Source organism: Gossypium arboreum, chromosome 3 (genome assembly GCF_025698485.1).
Source record: "Gossypium arboreum isolate Shixiya-1 chromosome 3, ASM2569848v2, whole genome shotgun sequence".
NCBI classification, from domain to species: domain Eukaryota; kingdom Viridiplantae; phylum Streptophyta; class Magnoliopsida; order Malvales; family Malvaceae; genus Gossypium; species Gossypium arboreum.
The window spans coordinates 2,421,938-2,439,586 of NC_069072.1; the positions used below are offsets into that span (position 1 = coordinate 2,421,938).

Here is a 17,649-nt window from a genome sequence, read left to right on the forward strand (position 1 = left end):
TTTAGCCTTAAAATGATGTCGGTTAGGAGTTTGGTGTTTATCTAACGCAATGATGATGGTTTTTCTCTCATACTAGGGTAACTAAGACGTCAAGAATGGGGTTTATGACCTATTCAAGGGTTAAACAACTCACCTAAGCCTGAAAGTACACACGAAATTTTGAAAGGTTTAAATAACAATATTAAGCTCAACAATGAAATTGATCAAAAAAATTAGACTTGTTTAAAATATGGGCCGAACTTAGGCTCAAGCATTTAAGACGCGACCTATTTTCTAAGCTTTTAATATATAATAGTGTAATTTTATATTTTATATATTATATAATACATTTTAAACAAATTTTTAATAAATGAATATATATAATTAATAAATATTAAATTAAAAATATAAATATTTTTCAAATAAATTTAAAAATAATATGAGTGGACTTGAAATAGGTTTTTGGATTAACCATTAATAAATATTGGTGGGGTTGACCAAAACTTTAAGCCCATATTTTAGGCTAAACCGGACTTAAGTAAGCTTAAAAATGTTAATATCATGCTTAAACTTATCCCACAAACACACCTAGGTCTTTAACTCAATTGGGTGACCAAAAAAGAAATATACTTATAGTTAATAGCTATCGGTATAATTTAACAAATAAAAAATAATTAGTAAAACTATCATGGAGGCTTTGAATTAAGAGTTAAATTGCATTTGATCTTTCTGTTCAAAAAATAACAAATTAGTTCCTATACATTAGATTAAAGAGCAGATTGATCATTTTTGTTAAAAAAAAATTATCCATTTGTGCTATTAAAAACTGGCATTACTGGCAAAATAACCAAACAATGACACATGTTGACGCACGTGAACCAATTTTTAATAGTAGAAACGGATGAATTTTTTAACAAAATAATCAATTTGCTTTTTTATTGAACATACAAAGACTAATTTTCTCATTTTTTGAGTAAATGGGGCAAAATACAATATGAATCCTAGTACAAGGGTCTCCATAATATGTTTACTGTCAATTCGGTTATAAATTTCAACAACCCATAACTAATCGACTTGATTAAAATCATAATTGACTAAAGCGATAAAAATGATTTAATCAATACATAATTAGTTGAATGAATTGGTTAAGTCCGATATAATCGATTCAGGTGCACTCTGGAGAGATAAAAAAATGGTCATAAAATAAGTTCCATTCTCGTAAGGAAAGATCTAACCTTTAAACCACATGGTTAAAAAAAAAGGTGAACAACTACTACATGATAGACCTATCTAAGAGTTGGGTAGCCTATTGGGCCAAGCTTAGACAAAGATTTTTACACTTCAGACTGGCACTAATTCAATTTAAATAATAAAAAGTATTTTTAAATTAAAATTTAATTATAAAAATGTATAAAATAACAAAAATATATATAATTTTAATATTTTATTAATTTTTAAATAGTCAAACAAGTTTTTTGGATGGCTAGACTCGATCTGAAAATAGGGGCTTGAAAAATATTTTGGAACCGAGTCTTTGCCTAACCCGACTTGGAACATGAACACCTCTAGTACATACATATTGTAATTTAATTTTGGCCGGAAACTTTTGTACTAAGAGCCTGATTGTATTTTCCCTTTCTACTTAGAAAATAGGGAAATTAATCATTGTATGTTAAATTAAAGAGCAAACTACCACTGTTAAAAATTCATTCATTTCTATTGCTAAAAATTGATCCATGTCATGTCACGTATCACTATCTAGTTATCCTATCAGCTACACTAAATATGTCCTTTGAACTAATGTACATGAACCGATTTTTATCTATTTTTTAATATAAAGACTTTCATGATACTTTTACTATTAATACCCAAATTTTAACATTTATATTCTCATAACCCATATCAACAATAAAGCAAGGATGAATTTAGTAACATCTACCCGACCTCACTCCATTGCCGTCCTTAATCGAATGGGAAATTTTGGGGTTTTTTACTAAAAAAGTATAAAAAAAATTAAAAAATTCCAAAATAATATACCTAAAAAGTTAATTACTGAAATGGTATAGTCAGGGTGGTCATGCCACTCTGACAGGCGGCACCACCCTGACAAACAGTACCGGTGTCGAAACCATTTTCAAATTGAGTTTTGGAAAATGGGAATCGATTTTAAAAAACGAAAACGGGAGTCGCCACCAATCTTTTTAGGTGTGATTGGATCACCTTTAAAACATTTTGTTTTAAAATCATTAGTTTTGGTCCACGAAGTAAAAGAATGGGTTCGGGAGTCGGTTACGTACGAGGAAGGATTAGCACCCTCGTAATGCCCAAAAATTGGTACCTAATTGATTATCAAATGTCTTTAATGTCGGAAATTTAAAAATTTTAAGATATAATCCTCTTTAAAACATTTGAAAATTTGGGTTTACTTGTATCAAAGTATCGACTATAAGTTAGCCCTTAGAAATCTCTATCTCAAAACAGCAAAATGTTACATCCAGTAAGTTAGGACATATCACTTTGTAATTCCAAGACAGTCATTTATATTTCGAAATCCTTTAAAAACTTAAGAAGGGTACTTGACTATTCGAACTTAACGAGAAAAGTTGCAACCCAATAAGTTAGGGCACTACTTTTTCGAAATTTCCAAACACCAAGTATTACCTTTATATTTTTTGAAAATTTTAGAGCCTTGTCTTTTTAAAGATGATGCGTGGAAAATCGATTACATTATAAATCATAATAATATATTATTGTACTAGGTAGATAAAAAAATGAATACTATGATATAAAGAATAATACATACTGAAGCAAAAAAATGCAAACAAAGATATATGTATAACATGTATTGAAAATGAATAAACAAAGTATATAAACACACGAAATAATATTTAAATGATGCATGATATAAAAAACATAAATCAAATAATGTATGATATACTGAATAAAAGAAATATAGTGCATATTATAATAAAATAAACTTAACACATACGTGATACATACAATATAAAACACGTGAAAAGAAACTAATATATAAAAGGAGTAATTGATTGCTAACAAAATATACATACAATTAAAAACAAGACATTTCATAACCATTTTAAAATAATATTTAATAGATAATATAATAAAAGAATAATAATTATATGATAATATATTGGTTTAGAAGTATGTAAAAGATTTCATAATATAACATTAGTTTTAAAAGAAATAATATATAGTAAATAAATAAATAATTAATAAAAATATGTATATAGTGTGGGTTAAAGATATGATTTAATAATAATGCTTTACATTTTTTAAATAATATATATATAATAATATAATTTATGATACATGATATACATAACATATATATAAAACAATAAATAATATGAAAATAAAACATAATAAAGATTATATAATAAAATGTAATATAAACATATAAGAAAAATAATAGATATAAAGTAACATATAAAACAATATATATATATATATGTATAAGTAATTAATAAATATAATATATGTGAAAATATAATAATATATAAAAGATGTAAAATAATAATTTAAGGAAAATAATATATATAATAAGTAATAACAATATATAATTAAAAATAATACTCATAATAAAACAATTTTATAATATATAATATAAAAGTAAAATTAAAATAAACAAATAATACAATATATATATAGAATAATATAATAAATATAGGACTAAATTTGATGTTTAACAAAATTATAGGGCAAATTCACAAAGCTAAAACTGAATTAAGACCCAATTTGAAACATTCGCGAAATCAAAGGGAGTTATTAGGCAAATAGCCCTATTCTCAAAACGTCACCGTTCCCCCTAATACGATTGTAAATCATTGGGAGGGTCGAATTGAAACAGAATTAAAATATTAATACCAAATAAACAAATAAATAAAATGAAATTAAAAGTATAAGAATTGCGAGAGGACCAATTGGGCAATTAACCCAATTTTAAAAAATGATCCTCCCCGGGTAATCGGGTCAACACGCGGATCCTGGGGGTCGCAGAACGACGCCGTTTCGTTCAAGTTATATAAGCTACCATCTCAGCTTAAAATTCATTTGCACCCCGATTTTAAAAAAAAAACTAAAAAAAAATCTCTCTGAAAAAGAGAGAAGAAGGGAGCTCCGGTTCTGGCCTTTGTACGCCACGCGCCGGCCCACGCGCCCACGTGCCGTCCTAAGGGCCACTGTATACGAGGGTCGGAGGTTAAAATCCTCGTCTCTTAAGATCCGAAATGTAGTCCTTCTCCTTCTCAAATACCCTAGTATTTTGCTAAACAGTTCATATATATGTGCCAAAAAAAGAACAAGTCACTCGATTATCACCTTTGAAACTGCTTATATTTGTTTTTTTTATTTCTGTATCTGTGCGCGTATCCTGTTACAAGAGTTACAAAGGGCTTTTTATAGCCTACGGATTTGTTACATAAGGAAAGAAATCTCTGATTCTTATTGTATCTTTGACTGATGTGCTACGATTTCCTTGCCATTTTCTATTCTGCTTTTTCGCGTATCTGCTGTTTGTTTCCTTTTCTTGCAGGCAATCGAGCGAGGGATCCGGCAGTGACCATGCTGGTGTAGACGCGTGCACTGATCACGGCGCTGATGGAGGGTTACTGAACCGTCGTGAGAGACGAGCAGACGCATCCGTTGAAATTGCTTTTGGAAGCTTCTGCTTGCGACTCGAGGAGAAAGGCAGAAACCCTAGGGTTTCCTGCCTTGGTGTAACAAGCTAGACCAATTGGGCTTTTTGAATTTGGGCTAGCTAGTTTTAATTGGGTCACGGGTGTTTGTGGGTCTGCTGGGTAGTTTGGGCCTGATTAGGTTACAAATGTAACTGCTATTTGGTGTTGGGTCTGTATTTGGGCTTTGTAAAAAACTTTTATGGATCTGTTTAAATTAAATAAATAAATATTTAATTATTTATCTATTAACTTTTAGTTTTAATAATCCGGGCAAATTTTGGTGATTACAGCTGCCCCTCTTTGCTCATTGCTATGTAATAGGAATTGAGCAAAGACCATAAAAGACCAAATTTGCCCGGCCTAGCCCGATTTTTACGATCTCTTCCTCGAATGGTCTTCTACCTTCTCCCTACGACCTCAAGAATGCTATGCTGATATCTTTGATCTGTTTTCTGCCGAACACAGAGACACTGAGTCTGCTTCTTCGATTTGTAAGGATGTCAAATTATCTTGAGTCTACTTGAGAATATTTGAGAGTCATATCTGCAATGTCCTCGATTTGTTCCTTGTAAGCACAAGGATGCCAAACCATCTTGAGTCTGTTTGAGGACATTTGAGAGTCATATCTGCAACGTCCTCGATTTGTTCCTTGTAAGCACAAGGATGCCAAATCATCTTGAGTCTGTTTGAGGACATTTGAGAGTCATATCTGCAACGTCCTCGATTTGTTCCTTGTAAGCACAAGGATGCCAAACCATCTTGAATCTGTTTGAGAACATTTGAGAGTCATATCTGCAACGTCCTCGATTTGTTCCTTATAAGCACAAGGATGCCAAATCATCTTGAGTCTGTTTGAGAACGTTTGAGAGTCATATCTACAACGTCCTCGATTTGTTCCTTGTAAGCACAAGGATGCCAAATCATCTTGAGTCTGTTTGAGAACGTTTGAGAGTCATATCTGCTATGTCATCGATTTGTTCCTTGTAAGCACAAGGATGCCAAACCATCTTGAGTCTGTTTGAGGACATTTGAGAGTCATATCTACAACGTCCTCGATTTGTTCCTTGTAAGCACAAGGATGCCAAATCATCTTGAGTCTATTTGAGAACGTTTGAGAGTCATATCTGCTATGTCCTAGATTTTTTCCTTGTAAGCACAAGGATGCCAAATCATCTTGAGTCTGTTTGAGAACGCTTGAGAGTCATATCTGCTATGTCCTCGATTTGTTCCTTGTAAGCACAAGGATGCCAAATCATCTTGGATCTGCTTCAGTATAAACATCTGAAGGTTAGATCTGCTATCTTCAATTTGTTCCCCATAAGCACAGGGATGCCATTTTGAAATCTTTGATCTTCATTGTCCCCTAGAGGACATGACCTGTAAGATGAGTATGTGTCTATGCCTAAGTATGCTATGATTGAAATGAGTCGAACATGTTATGATGCAAAGTGCTGGGAATATGATCCCTATCTCAAGTGTCATCATTCATTCCTTCATTTGTCTTTCTCAAAATTTTATTCTGTAGGCCTTTATCCAATGCTATGATCTACTGAGGATGTCTGTAAGAATTGAATCATCTATTTCTTTTTAGATTGGAAGAAAAAATCCCTCGAGTTCCTTCATCCCTTACTTACGTGAATTTCTCGAACAATTGTCCTGTTTTAGTTTCTTGCATTATCTAGAAATTCCAAAGGAATGTGCAAAACTTCGCTTGTGAAAAATTTTTTAGTTCATCTAGCATTATTTCAATGCAACATACTTTAAAAATATTGGGAGATGAGTAAATCTTTGAGAATAATTGGATTCGAATTGTTAACTGTACAAAGGAAATAAGTCTGATAGCATATCTTTAAGAAGAAATAGAATCTAAAGATAGCAAACAGGATAAAAATCAGATGCTCTAAATATCACCGCTTGAGCATCTATACATTAGCTCCCCGAAGCCCTCTTTTTTTTGTTCGACATGTGTTTAAAAGATCCAAAGTACTTTGTTGAAGCCCCAATGTACACTGTGCCTCACTCTCTGTTAAGTCAAATAAGGTTGCTGTGTGCCGTTCAAAATTTAAGCTACCCTTTCGGGTTTTCAACTCAAAATCCCTTTAGTCTCAAGGTGCCCTTTGTGGGTTTTCACCCTGGCCTCTCCTTTTTTTTTTTTTTTCAAAATTCAAGGCGCCCTTTGCGGGTTTTTACCTTATATTTTTTTCTCTTTTAGACAAAGTACTTTTTTACTGAGTCTGAGTTCACCGGATTGGGTAGGCTCTTTCCATCCATTTCTGTCAAAATCAATGCACCACCAGAAAAAGCCTTCTTCACGACGTACGGCCCCTCCCAATTTGGCATCCATTTTCCTCTAAAGTCCTTCTGAATGGGAAGGATTTTCTTTAGCACAAGGTCCCCCTCATGGAATTCCCTTGGACGAACCTTTTTATCATAAGTCGGCATCATACGCTTCGTACATCTGACCATGTTGGATAGCCTTCACCTCTTTTCCTCAATCAAATTTAGCTGGTCATATCGAGATCGAACCCATTCACTTCATCCAACTTTATCTCTGTTAAAATTCGAGAGAAGGTATTTCCACTTCAATAGGTAAACCGCTTCCATCCGTAAACCAACGAGAACGGAGTTGCCCCAAGAGAAGTTCTAACAGATGTCCGATAAGCCAAGAGTGCAAACGGTAGCTTTTCATGCCAGTCCCTATAAGTCTCAGTCATCTTTCCCACTACTTTCTTAATGTTCTTATTGGCAGCCTCCACTGCCCCATTCATCTTTGGACGATAGGGTGAAGAGTTGTGATACTTGATTTTGAACTGGTCACAACAGCTAGCTGAAAATTCATAGATACTCATTTGAATTGGTCTCATCTCTTCCTCCTTGTTTGCCTTAATCATTGAAGCCAGGGTTGCTAAAGCATCTGCCATCTGATTTTCATCTCGTGGGAGATAGTTGAAGGTGATGTCATCGAACTCTCTTAGTAACCCCAAAACTACCATTCGATAATTGATCAACTTAGGGTCTCTCGTCTCCCATTCACCTTTTAGCTGATAGATTACCAACGCAGAATCTCCATATACTTCTAGGGTTTTTATGCCTCTTTCTATGGCCGCTTGGAGCCCCATGATGCATGCTTCGTATTCAGCCATATTATTTGTACAGTCAAAATCCAACTTGCATGTGAACGGGTAATGGTGACCATTCGGGGATACCAAGACTGCCCCAATTCCATTTCCGACTGCATTAGAAGCCCCATCAAAATTTAACTTCCATGGAGAATCTTCAGTTGCTGCTATACACATTAACTCCTCATTTGGAAAATCAAAGTTCAATGGCTCATAATCCTCCAAAGCTCTACTGGCTAAGAAGTCTGCCACAGCACTCCCTTTGATAGCCTTTTCACTTACATAGACTATATCAAACTCTGAAAGCAAAATTTGCCATCTAGCCATTCTTCCATTTAAAGCCGTTGATTCCATCATGCATTTTAATGGATCTAATTTTGAGATGAGCCAAGTTGTATGGTATAGCATGTATTACCTCAATCTCCGTGTGGTCCAAATCAACGCACAGCACAGCTTTTCGATTGACGAATATGTCATTTCACAGTCAGTGAATTTCTTGCTGAGATAATAAATTGCCTTTTCCTTTTTCCTTGACTCGTCATGCTAACCAAGCACACATCCCATAGAATTGCTGAACACTGACAAGTATAGTATTAATGGTTTATCTGGACTAGGCGGAGATAACACTGGAGCATTCAACAAATACTGTTTGACTTTTTCAAAAGCATTCTAACATTCTTCATCCCAAACACCTTGATTGTGCTTTTTGAGGAGACGAAAGATAGGATCACATTTTTCAGTCAATTGTGAAATGAACCGGGCAATGTAATTCAACCTTTCTAGGAATCCTCGAACTTCTTTTTGAGTACGTGGTGGAGGCAACTCTCGTATGGCTCTGACCTTGTCTAAGTCAACTTCAATTCCCTTTTCACTGACTACGAAGCCTAACAACGTCCCCGATCTGGCTCCAAAGGTGCACTTTGCTGGATTGAGCTTTAATTGAAGTTTCCTTAATCTTAAGAACAATCCTCTCAAGACCTCAATGTGTTCTTTTTCTGTTCGCGACTTGGCAATCATATCATCAACGTATACCTCAATATCCTTATGCATCATGTCGTGAAATAAGTTTACCATGGCTCGTTGGTATGTTGCCCCTGCGTTCTTCAACCCAAATGGCATTACTTTATAACAAAAGGTGCCCCACAATGTTATGAAAGTAGTTTTATCCATATCCTCTGGATGCATCTTTATCTAATTGTATCCTGAGAAACCGTCCATGAAGGAGAACAACGAATATCCCGCCGTGTTGTCTACTAAAGTGTCAATGTGTGGCAGAGGAATATTATCTTTTGGGCTTGCTTTGTTTAGATCTCTGTAATCAACGCACATTCGTACCTTCCCGTCTTTCTTAGGGACTGGTACAATATTAGCTACCCATTCGAGTACTTCACTTCTGCGAAATCCGCATCAAACCGCTTCTTGACCTCATCTTTTATTTTCAGGACAATGTCTGGCCGCATTCTTCGCAACTTCTGTTGTATCGGTCTACATTCTTGTCTTATCGGAAGACGATGTACTACAATGTCAGTACTCAATCCAGGCATGTCCTGATAAGACCATGCAAAGATATCTTTGAATTCCTGAAGCAACTCAATCAAGCTACGCCTTGTGTTATTAGCAATCAGTGTTCCAATTTTCACCTCATTCCCTTCCTCTAAGGCTATATTTTCTATTGCCTCTTTTTCATGTGGCATGATTTGTTTCTCCTCTTGTTTTACCATTCTTAATAGATCGAGAGATACGCCATAATCTTGAACATCTTTAAAATCCTGAGACTCCTCTAAACACATGTCTTGCTCACAAGAGAAATCAGGAATGGCAGTATTAGCGCTCATATCATTGATATCTAGAGACCTGTGAGGGGTATGAAAGAATATACAAAGAATGAATGAATTTGAGAATAATTGTTTATGTGCTATGAATAAAAGAATAGAAGTTGTTAGAATTTAAAGGAATATCGGTTGATAAAAAAAATGAGACAATACTCTTTTAAATTGGTAAAAGTTATACTTTATTTGAATAATAATAGATGAACATAAGCCTATTCTCACAAATGTAATCTTACTACTCCTAGGCTCTAGAGTAATAAACATGTTTCGAGAATTACTCTGAAAAATTTCTAAAGACTACAGGTGAATCCTCCGTAGTCCAATTGTTTAAAGAGCTCCCCGGTTCGTAAGGGCGAATACCCTCGACGTTTTCTTGTCCAAACCACTCACTATGTACAACATTGATCTGATGGCTCCCTTCTACCAGCAACCCTCCAGACTTAAAGGTTTTGGATATAGGTGGAAATATCATCAGTTCCCAGTCCACCTCTCCTCCGTTCAAACGCGCCTTCCTTCTCGCTTGACACTTTTCCATCTCCTGTCTCTTTTGTTTATAGTCTGGCTTAAAACCCAAACCAAAACGATCCTTCTTTTTTATCAATTTTGGGACTTGAATCCCTCCTTGCAACTCTAGTCCTTTTCCTGGCAATGTTCTTTTCCCCATCATTATTTGTGAGGCCATCCTTGTTGCTCTAGATATTTTGAGAAGCGGCACCTCGCTTCCCTCCGAAATAAAAGTGGCATTAACAATTTCCAAGGAATGAAAAGAACACTCGATAGCCTCCTCATTTGTCTCCACATAAGGGGCTTTACTGGTAACAGATGCTATGATGTCCTCTTCTGCATTGATGGTTATCAAGCGTCCGTCTGTCACCAACTTTAATTTTTGGTGTAGTGAAGAAGGCACCGCTCCTACTGAGTGTATCCATGGCCTCCCCAACAAACAATTATAGGAGGGCTTGATATCCATTACCAGAAAGTCAACTTCGTATGTATTTGGTCCAATTTCTAGAGGGATGTCAATCCTCCCTATTACTTTCCTTTCAGTTCCGTCAAAGGCTCTTACCACATTATGACACGTCTTCATGTGCGAACTGTCGATGGGCAATCTATTCAATGTAGATAATGGAAGGACGTTCAAAGCGGACCCATTATCAACGAGTACACTTGGAAGCGTGTATCCTTTACAACGAGTGGTGATGTGCAAAGCCTTAGTTGACCCTATGCCTCCAGGTGGAATTTCATCATTATTAAAGTAGATGAAATTATCGGCATTAATGTTATTTATCAACTGGTCCAACTTATTAACAGATATATCATGAGTGACATATGTCTCGTTGAGTACTTTTAACAACGCTTCTCGATGCATTTCAGAGCTTAGCAGTAAGGCTAAAACCGATATGCGTGCTGGTTGTTTACGCAACTGCTCGACCACACTGTACTCACTATGCTTAAGGAACTTTAGAAATTCCTTAGCCTCCTCCTCACCTACGGGCTCGTTAACAGGTACTTTACTATTTTTCTTAATTTCAACATTCTTGGGTTTTGTGGGCTCTACTCTGACGTCCCCCATATCATAACGCCTCCCACTTTGCGTATGGGAACCTTCATCTCGTACATCTTTAGATGCACTGGCTATGTTTCCTTCTCCTGGCACCGTCACGCTATAGTCATAACTCCATGGTACTTTCTTGCTATCCTTGTAAGGGAAAGGAGTAGGTGTATGGATAATAACCTTAGGCGCTGCTGGTGTCCCCATTTCATTATTCCCTGGCAGGGAGATAATAATCCTTGGTCTATTGGTTCTTTGCTGTTCATTTTCCAGCACACATACTTGCTTTTCACTAGAGCTACCTTCATAAACCTGTAGCTCTTTGTTGTCTATAAAGCCTTGCACCAAGGCCTTGAATTCCTCGCAATCTTCACGGAACTCACCGTAGTCCCACGCATTTTTAGAAGTCAACATACCTCTCTTCATCATCTCCTCCCAGATTACCCTCATAGGCATCCTTATCTCCCCAATATTTTCCTTTTCCCTTATTTCACCGACTTTACCAATGGCATTTATTCTCGATTGTCATGGTTTGGTAAAGGATTCTCCGATTGAGGTATTCTCAAATTTCAGAACCCCATTTTTGATCAACCTCTCTACGGCTTTCTTGAATCCAGTACAATTCTCGATTGAGTGCCCCGATATTCCAACAGAAAACTCACATCTGGCATTTGCATCATACCATTTAGGATACGGAGGTTGTAATGGTTTTAAATGAAAAGGGGCTATAGCATGTGCATCATATAGATTTTGATAGAGCTCTCTATACGTCACAGGTATGGGTGTAAATTGCATCCTCTCATGCCTAGTATTGGATTCCTGCTTTTGAGAGCCTTGTTGCCCAACTGTGGCTACTTTGGGTTGGCTAACTGTGACTGCTTTTGAATTGAAATCACTTGTATTGTTTACCTCGTTGTCTTTTCTTCTTGGGGATGATCTTTTGGCTACTTCCCCCTCAATTCTTCCCCCTCTTATGGCATTCTCTATCATCTCTCCTGCCATAACTATGTCCGCAAAACTTTTAGTAGTGTTTCCAATCATATGAGTAATAAATGGGGCTTTCAGAGTATTAATAAATAACATAGTGGTCTCCTTATCCAACAGTAGTGGTTGGACCTGCATCGCTACCTCTCTCCACCTCTGTGCATATTGCCTAAAATTCTCATTAGGCTTCTTCTCCATGTTTTGTAAGGTAATCCTGTCAGGGGTCATGTCTGTTACATGATTGTATTGTTGCATGAAGGCTTGTGCAAGATCCCTCCATGAACTTATTCTAGCCCGGCTCAACTGATTGTACCATCTGGCTGCCGCACCTATTAAACTATCTTGAAAACAATAAACCAACAGCTGGTCATTATTTACATACCCCGTCATCCTTCTGCAAAACATTGTGATGTGAGCCTCTGGGCAAGTAGTGCCATTGTACTTTTCAAATTCTGGCATTTTGAATTTGTAAGGTAACACTAGGTTTGGGACTAGACTTAAGTCCTTGGCATCAACACCATGATTATTGCCAGTGCCTTCCAAAGCCTTGAACTTTTCTTCTAACCATCTGCAGCGTTCATCCAATTGCCTTGCAGCTTCGACCTTCAAATCCTCTTTTTCCACCATATCTAGATCGGGAACAAGAGGATTAATAAGATTGTCACCCATATTAAGTCCTGAACCAATCGGGAAATTCATATGGACACCAGCATCAATCGGCCCATGCTGAGGCCTCACAGTAGTAGATGGCCTTCTAGGAGGTGCCTCAGTTTGCAATGATACATGCGGCGGTGTAAAACCTAGAGGAGGACCCTCATTTTCCTCTTCAGTGATGGCCATAGGAGCTTTTCCTTTCTCAGTGACCCTCAGTAACTAAGCCATTTCGGCCATTATATTCCTTTGAGCTTCCATCATTTGCTCCCTCATCTCATTCTGCATTTTAGCCAACTGTTCTTGCAACTGGTCTTGCATATATTTTTAAGTTGATTAAATATATTTTTAAATTTATTTGACTTATGATTATTTTAATTTTTTATTTTTTATGTGATGGGGTTTAAAACCTTCTATAAAAAGTAGTATAAAAGTAAAATACTAAAAATATATTAATGAAAAAATAAAATATGAAATAAACTTTTTTGAGCAAAGTGGTCTTGACGAGTTTTTACTAAAATAATATAAAAAATAAAATATGAAAATAGTATATTTTAAAAAAATTGAAAATAAAAAATACGAACAAGGTGCCAAAGTCGAGGTTATTTATTAAATTATAAAAATACTTAAATAATACATTTGAAACAATTTTTGCTAAAATAATATAAAAAATAAAATACATAAATAATATATTTTAGGAAATAATATAAGAAAGTAAAAATACGAATAAAGTGGTAATATATAAAAACACTTAAATAATACATTTGAAACATTTTTGCTAAAATAATATAAAAATAAAATATACTATATTATATTTTAAAAATAATATCTGAAAATATTTTACTTATTATTATCATTTTAAAATAATAATAAAAATATTTGTATTTAAGTTGGATATATTTAATTTTTAATGTAGTATAGCAAAAAAATATGTTGTCGAAAAAATTGTTTGCTATTTTTTATAAGTTATTCTAATAAATATTTAAAATCTATCAAACATTAAAATTAATAACCGAATTTTATTTTGAAACTGCAGGCATCGCAATGGCTTCATTGATCAATAAGGAACTTTCTCACATATGTGACACAGTTAATAATACGGTAATATATTGTTATTTGTTAAGTAAGGGTTCCATTAAAAAAAGATCTACGTAATTTAAGAAAATAAATTATGTTATTATAACTATTTTCTGTAACTTAACACTGTCAGGACTCGTACCGCATATTAAGGGGCCGGGTGAATGGTGTAGGATATTCCTCGGATACACGACTGATGCCCTACTTAGACCTAGTTGGATTCAGGTCAGCAGCATTGACCCGGACGTTCGATTTGCGGTACAATTTAATATCCGCATTGGTCGAGCGTTGGCGACCGGAGACCCACACTTTTCATTTGCCGTGTGGGGAGTGCACAGTCACTCTGGAGGATGTTGCATTACAGTTTGGGCTCCCAATTGACGGGGATGCAATCACGGGCATAAGTGCGATAGCTGAGCCGACTGCACTTTGTTATAGCCTACTAAGAGCCTCACCCGGCGATGTTGAGTCTACTTTTTCGGAGCTAAAATTTACATGGCTAAAAGCCAATTTTCAGCATTTATCAAATAATGCCACCGAGGAAGAGTTGGTGTGCGTAGCTCGAACGTACATTATGCATATCATAGGGGGTGTACTGATGCCCAATTCGAACAACAACACGGTTCATCTCCAGTATTTACCTCTGTTAGCTGATCTGCGTAGTGTTCGCTCCTATAGTTGGGGTTCCGCAGTTCTGGGTATGTTGTATCGTGAGCTTTGTCGGACGACAAAGCCTGATGCTGTAGACATGGGCGGATGCCTTATATTGTTGCAATCATGGGCTCTTTATCGGATGCCATTCTTGGCATCGGTTAGTCACCAGCCATACGTATATCCGCTAGTTAACAGGTGATAAAATTTAACTTGTTAGTAATTGACAATTTCTTTATAATGATACTATTCTAACGATACTATATTTATTTGAAAATTGTTTTCGTAGATGGAGTATTTATCCGGGTATCGGGAGGTCGTACACTGTCCCGATATATCGTCTGATGATTGAACAACATGTCGGGGAAGGGGTAAGCTATTCAAATATTCATGATATGTAATTGCTTTATATATCTTACTCCAACCGTGTTAAATTTTAATCATGGTATTAATCGTGCAGTTTATATGGATGCCATACCGTAGACCAGAAATTGCGGCTATTATACCCTCGTCTGCCTATGTTGATTTTCATTTGTGGTGCACTAACGCACCAATTATCAGTTTCAATGTAGTCGAGTAGCACCACGGGGATCGAGTACTACGACAGTTTGGTTGCATCCAGTACATCCCGGATCCGCCAATGCAGGTGGGGGAGGAGGTTCACGGGAAGAACAAGAGAGGGAGACATGGACAGCATTGGGGGGTTACGCACCGGAGATATATTGCGGTGTGAGAGATTCGGATGGCTCGAAGACCTCAGATGGATATGTCTTCCGATTTGCGCCCATCGTTAGAGTACATACAATGGTACTCTAGTATAGGGAAGCCATATTTACTTGGTGGGCAGTCGACTATAGTCCCCCCGCACGTGCAGCGATCTGGCGCATACGAGCCAGATATAGAGCCCGATCTACAGCCAGATACCGAGCATGACCCAGAACTGGAGCCCGAGGTACAGCCGGAGGCCGAGTCCGAGCGATCACATTCACATTCGACTGATACTTTTTATCATCCAGTTGTACCTGGCAATGACTATTTTTTGGGCTCATCATCGCATTCATATTCGGCTGATACTTCTTATCATCCGGATTTGGCGGGCAATGACTATTTCCCGGGCTCATCGGGGGGAGGATACCATTACGGGTTAAATATGTTTGGATCGTACCCACCACAGCACAGCACCTCTCCCGGCCCATATCCACCGCATTATAGCACTACCCCCAGGCCGTATCCACTGCAGTACTCCACTCCTACTGGGTTGTATCCACCGCAGCGTGGCACTCCTCCCGGCTCCAGTTCATCGATGCCATTCGAGGCATATAATTTTTCTTCTATGTATCAGACACCCTTACCTGCGACTGAAGAGGATGTTGGTCGTCGCAATCACCCACAACGTGAACATCGGCCTCCGCAGAAATATACCCCTAGGACCACACCATCGAACCATCAATTTTAGGGGTTTCTTGGGTTTTGATATTAAAAAGTTTGTATTTTTTTGTATATATTTAATTAGATTAATTGGAACTTTGAAACGTAGAACAAAATTTGACCATAACGTAAATTAGATTAATTTGGACATTTTTGAACATTAAAACACTAAAACTTGTAACAAACTTAGTCTTGTAATATAAATTGGAACAAACTTTAAATACATTACAACATTAATCTAATTGGAACATTAATTAAATTGGAACATACTATTACCGATATATATATAGAGATTTCATGGACGTATGAAATAGATGATACATATGTAGTTATATATGCAAGTTGAGTAAATGTAAACTCAACCATTACATTGTTTGTATATGTGACTAATTCGTTGATTGAGTGTAGGTAATTGGTAAAAATTACCTTGATCGATGGAATGTTTGGTTATGTGTGCTTCATGAGAATTTAATGATAATTATATTAAGTTTTATTGTGTAATTGACCATGGGATCCATGAAATGGTGAGTTCATGATTAGTTGAAAATGATATTATGATAAATATCATTATATTGTACAAAAACTGTTTGACTGGATTTTGAACAAATAGAGAAATATTTGCAATATAATTTTTTTCATATAAAAATAAATACATTACAACATAAGTTCAATTCCTACCTGATCGTGACGATTGTCCGACATGATAGTTTCGCTGCGGGCATTTACTCCGATTATGACCAGCTAACCTGCATAATCCACAACGCGTACCCTTGGATTTCTCCCTAATGTCCATTTCATTACGGATTCTAGTTGATTGTGGACAACCTCTCAGATTCCTGCGTAGACCTCTGTCTGGGACAAGTTCGAAAGTCGTCGGAGGCACTTCCCACGTAGACAGGTCAGACAGGACATGGAACTCATTTTCCCATACACGTAACGTGCGATTGAGTGTGTACACATTATCGACAAATTGTTCAACATTAAGATTCACTTTAGCACACGCTGCCACGACATGCGCACACGGATAATGAAGTGTTTGGAATCTCCTGCAATCGCATTGTCTATTCCGGAGATCAACTCCATAGGACCTAGGTGGTAGACCGGGTCGACGACCAATGGTCTCCGTAACTCGAAATGTTTCAAGGCGTCGTGAATATATTTCTACATTCATCGACCTCGCCATCCGACGGTTTGCAACCATTGCATCCCTGACATCTTCGACAAACACGTGTCCCGCCTCAATCTGGTTAACTTGTTGCTGACCCATTCTTGGCATCAAGGTAGCCAACCTGTAGAATGTAGCCGAGAAGATTGTTGAAATCGGAAGATGTCGTGTTTTCAACAATACAGCGTTGACCCCTTCCACTAAATTTGTGGTCATCTGACCATAACGAAAGCCCTCGTCAAAACTTTGAGCCCATTACCACGGCTCCATAGTACCCAACCACTATCGGAAAGATGTATTCGTTTGACCCTCCATGTCACTCTCAAGTCGAGTCATTCTTTGGCGAAAAATGTGTGGCTCTAGCTCGTACGCTGTATATGTATTAGGAAAAGATAAGTTACAGTATTGCTCTAAAAACTTATATTGAAAAGATAAGGCAATCATTTACCTATTTTCATAAATTGTCTTTTCCAGTCTATATTTTTATAATCTCTAATGAAGTTAGCTGCGATGT

The 17,649-nt window shown here is 36.6% G+C and overlaps 2 protein-coding genes across 2 annotated transcripts; one reads left to right on the forward strand and one right to left on the reverse strand.

The window, feature by feature from the left end:
• Positions 1 to 7,214: 7,214 nt before the first annotated feature.
• LOC108475291 (uncharacterized) lies at positions 7,215 to 11,635 on the reverse strand. Its single transcript, XM_053026136.1, has 4 exons — positions 11,120 to 11,635; positions 10,601 to 11,050; positions 9,929 to 10,504; positions 7,215 to 7,322 (listed from the first exon to the last, which is right to left on the reverse strand). Exons 1-4 carry the CDS (start codon positions 11,633 to 11,635, stop codon positions 7,215 to 7,217), a joined length of 1,650 nt encoding a protein of 549 aa, XP_052882096.1.
• A 2,223-nt stretch (positions 11,636 to 13,858) lies between these two features.
• LOC108475290 (serine/threonine-protein phosphatase 7 long form homolog) lies at positions 13,859 to 15,275 on the forward strand. The gene is made up of 5 exons (XM_017777258.1): positions 13,859 to 13,915; positions 14,025 to 14,740; positions 14,832 to 14,913; positions 15,003 to 15,110; positions 15,189 to 15,275. The coding sequence occupies exons 1-5, from the start codon at positions 13,859 to 13,861 to the stop codon at positions 15,273 to 15,275; spliced, it is 1,050 nt and encodes a 349-aa protein (XP_017632747.1).
• The last annotated feature ends 2,374 nt before the right edge of the window (positions 15,276 to 17,649 follow it).